General features: G+C 45.6%; 1 protein-coding gene across 1 annotated transcript; it reads right to left on the bottom strand.

Annotated features, from left to right (window-relative positions):
• Window positions 1-886: 886 nt before the first annotated feature.
• Window positions 887-1,243, bottom strand: LOC310744755 (RNA-binding protein 8A-like; the record flags this gene model as incomplete). Its single annotated transcript, XM_083576372.1, has 1 exon — window positions 887-1,243. The coding sequence occupies one exon, from the start codon at window positions 1,241-1,243 to the stop codon at window positions 887-889; it is 357 nt and encodes a 118-aa protein (XP_083432498.1).
• Between the last annotated feature and the right edge of the window lie 1,083 nt (window positions 1,244-2,326).

Here is a 2,326-nt window from a genome sequence, read left to right as displayed (position 1 = left end):
CCACTACTGAGAAGGCCCTCTGCCTGGTTCCCTGTAGCTTTGCTTCTTGCAGTGAGGGAACCGCCAGAAGGCCCTCAGCGCTGGACCTCAGCGTCCAAGCAGAACAATGGGGGTGTTGCGAGTGGTTTCCCCACACAGGACACCAAGACCAGGGGGGCGCAAAATTGAGAAGTCCTATAACTGAGAAGATACATTTGGGGTGCCAAATTTTGCCCATGAATAGGGTGCTATGTAACGAAAGATTACCAAAGTCTGCCCCTGCTACAAGCCCTACAATACCTGATCCCTAGCCATGCTGGCTAGAGCTGAAGGGAGTTGCAAGTCCAAAATCAGGAGAGCCCCCATTCTGGTATGATAATGCAGCTGGTGCATGAACTGTGGAGCCACGACAGAGGAAAACAGAAGTGCAGGCCTAGCTTTATGCCACAGTTAGGTTCAAGCGTGCCAACCCCCCACTTCTGCCAATGGGGTGCATGGTTTTATATATATATATATATATATATATATATATATATATATATATCCATAATCTTTTTATTCTGAACATTGCTTTCAGACAGTCCCTTCTCAAAGACTAAAAAGCACAATGACTTGTACCAAGACACAGGAGGACATATGTCCAAGGACACCAATAACAGGAAACCTCATGTAAACTGAGACATCAGATTGAGAGTAATTAAGAAATAATCAAACTATGTAAATACAAAATTAACCAGGGGGCGGGGGGGAGAAAAAGATATAAGCATATGGTCTTAGTGCAGATGGGCATTTCCTTCTGGTTCGCCAGGATTTAACACCACAGGCATCGCAAAAAGGAGAACCTCCCTCCCCACCTTTAGCGCCTCCTTCTGTCAGGACTCCTGCTCCTCCTTCTACGGCCACCCCGTCACTTCCCTTTCGGAGGTCCCCTGAGAAAACACCAATCCACACTGATTGGCTGCCCCATAAGGTCTTGTCCATTCAGTCCCTCCATGGCTTCCTGGGCTTCTTTGTACGTTACGTATTTTACCAGGGTGTAGCCCTTCAGGTAACCAGTCCGCCAGTCAAGATTCAGGTGGAGGTTCTTGATTTCCCCGAACTCTGCAAACTTGTCGTGAATGTCCTCTTCGGTGGCCTCCTCATGGACACCCGTGACGAAGAGAATCCAGCCTTCTACTGATCTCTGGGGACCCGGCTCATCCCCATCTTGCTCCACGCTGTCGTAATCCTCACGGACTTGGGCTTTGGAACCCTTGGGGTACATGTTATGACCACTTAACATGATACTATGAGACATCACTAATAAATGAGGAGTATATTGATGAAAACTGAGGGCACAGCTAAATTCAGCAGAGTTATTTGCAGCCGAGATTGATCACTTTGTGCATTCAGCATCGTGCATATCATTTCTGGCATGTTCTGTAGAACAGCCAGATCTCCAAAAATCTGATTTGTAAGAAAGGGGATAATTGAGAACAAACAGCTGCACTGAGCATTTGTGAGGTTATTTGTTCCCGGAGTGGGGTAGAGATTAACAATTTTAATTAACACCAAATCAATCTATAAAGATGTCTTAAGAAGAGGGTTTTTGGAACAGGGTCGTTTTCATAGTTGAGCGGGTTGGCAAAGAGTCTGTAACAGCCCAGAAGTTACTCTGCCAAAACAATCACAAAGAGACTGTGACACAAAGGAATCAGATGCACTTATAACAGAAAAATACATGTGTCAGTAGGCTTTTCCCAGGAAATTGTGGGTTATAATCTCATATGTGATAGCCAGCCAGAGGGATAATGAAGGGACCCTATTTTTAGCCAGGGCTGTGCTCTCTGGCCTACTTAGGATAATAATTGATCTAGCCCTAACAGCTCACTAGGGCAGTCTCCATCTGAATGGTGAAACACGGCAACATTTTTGAGAACTTTTTTTCTCTGCTTTCTCTTGAGAGCATTAGAGAAACTTCTTACAGTTTTTTTTATGAAACAGGGAACTCCATTGTCTGGGAACAGGATGCAAAACTGTAGCAGCAATTTGACGAATTAATGAATGAATTAAAAAGGCAAGCAATTGTGACAGGGCAGCGTATTTCACAACCCCAATCTGCATGCCTTTCAAGCCTCTCACATTCCCTATGTAATGGCCAGATATGGGAACCATTAAGTGGGGAATTACAGGGTGTTCAGAGCTCCCCCCCCCCCGCCTCCCGGGCACAGAGTACTCTCACTTTCCGCTTCAGTGTAGCTTTCCAACTGCCCGGTGGCTTTATACAGAATCAATAGGACAGGAAGGAAATCTAGATTCTTGGCACCATTAAAGGGGACACATATTGCTAGGCTACAGAATGACTGTC

The sequence above is a fragment of the Podarcis filfolensis genome (assembly GCF_964270895.1).
Source record: "Podarcis filfolensis genome assembly, chromosome: 11".
Lineage (NCBI taxonomy): Eukaryota > Metazoa > Chordata > Lepidosauria > Squamata > Lacertidae > Podarcis > Podarcis filfolensis.
Note: the sequence above shows the minus strand (reverse complement) of the source record. Positions and strands in the feature narration are given on the sequence as shown.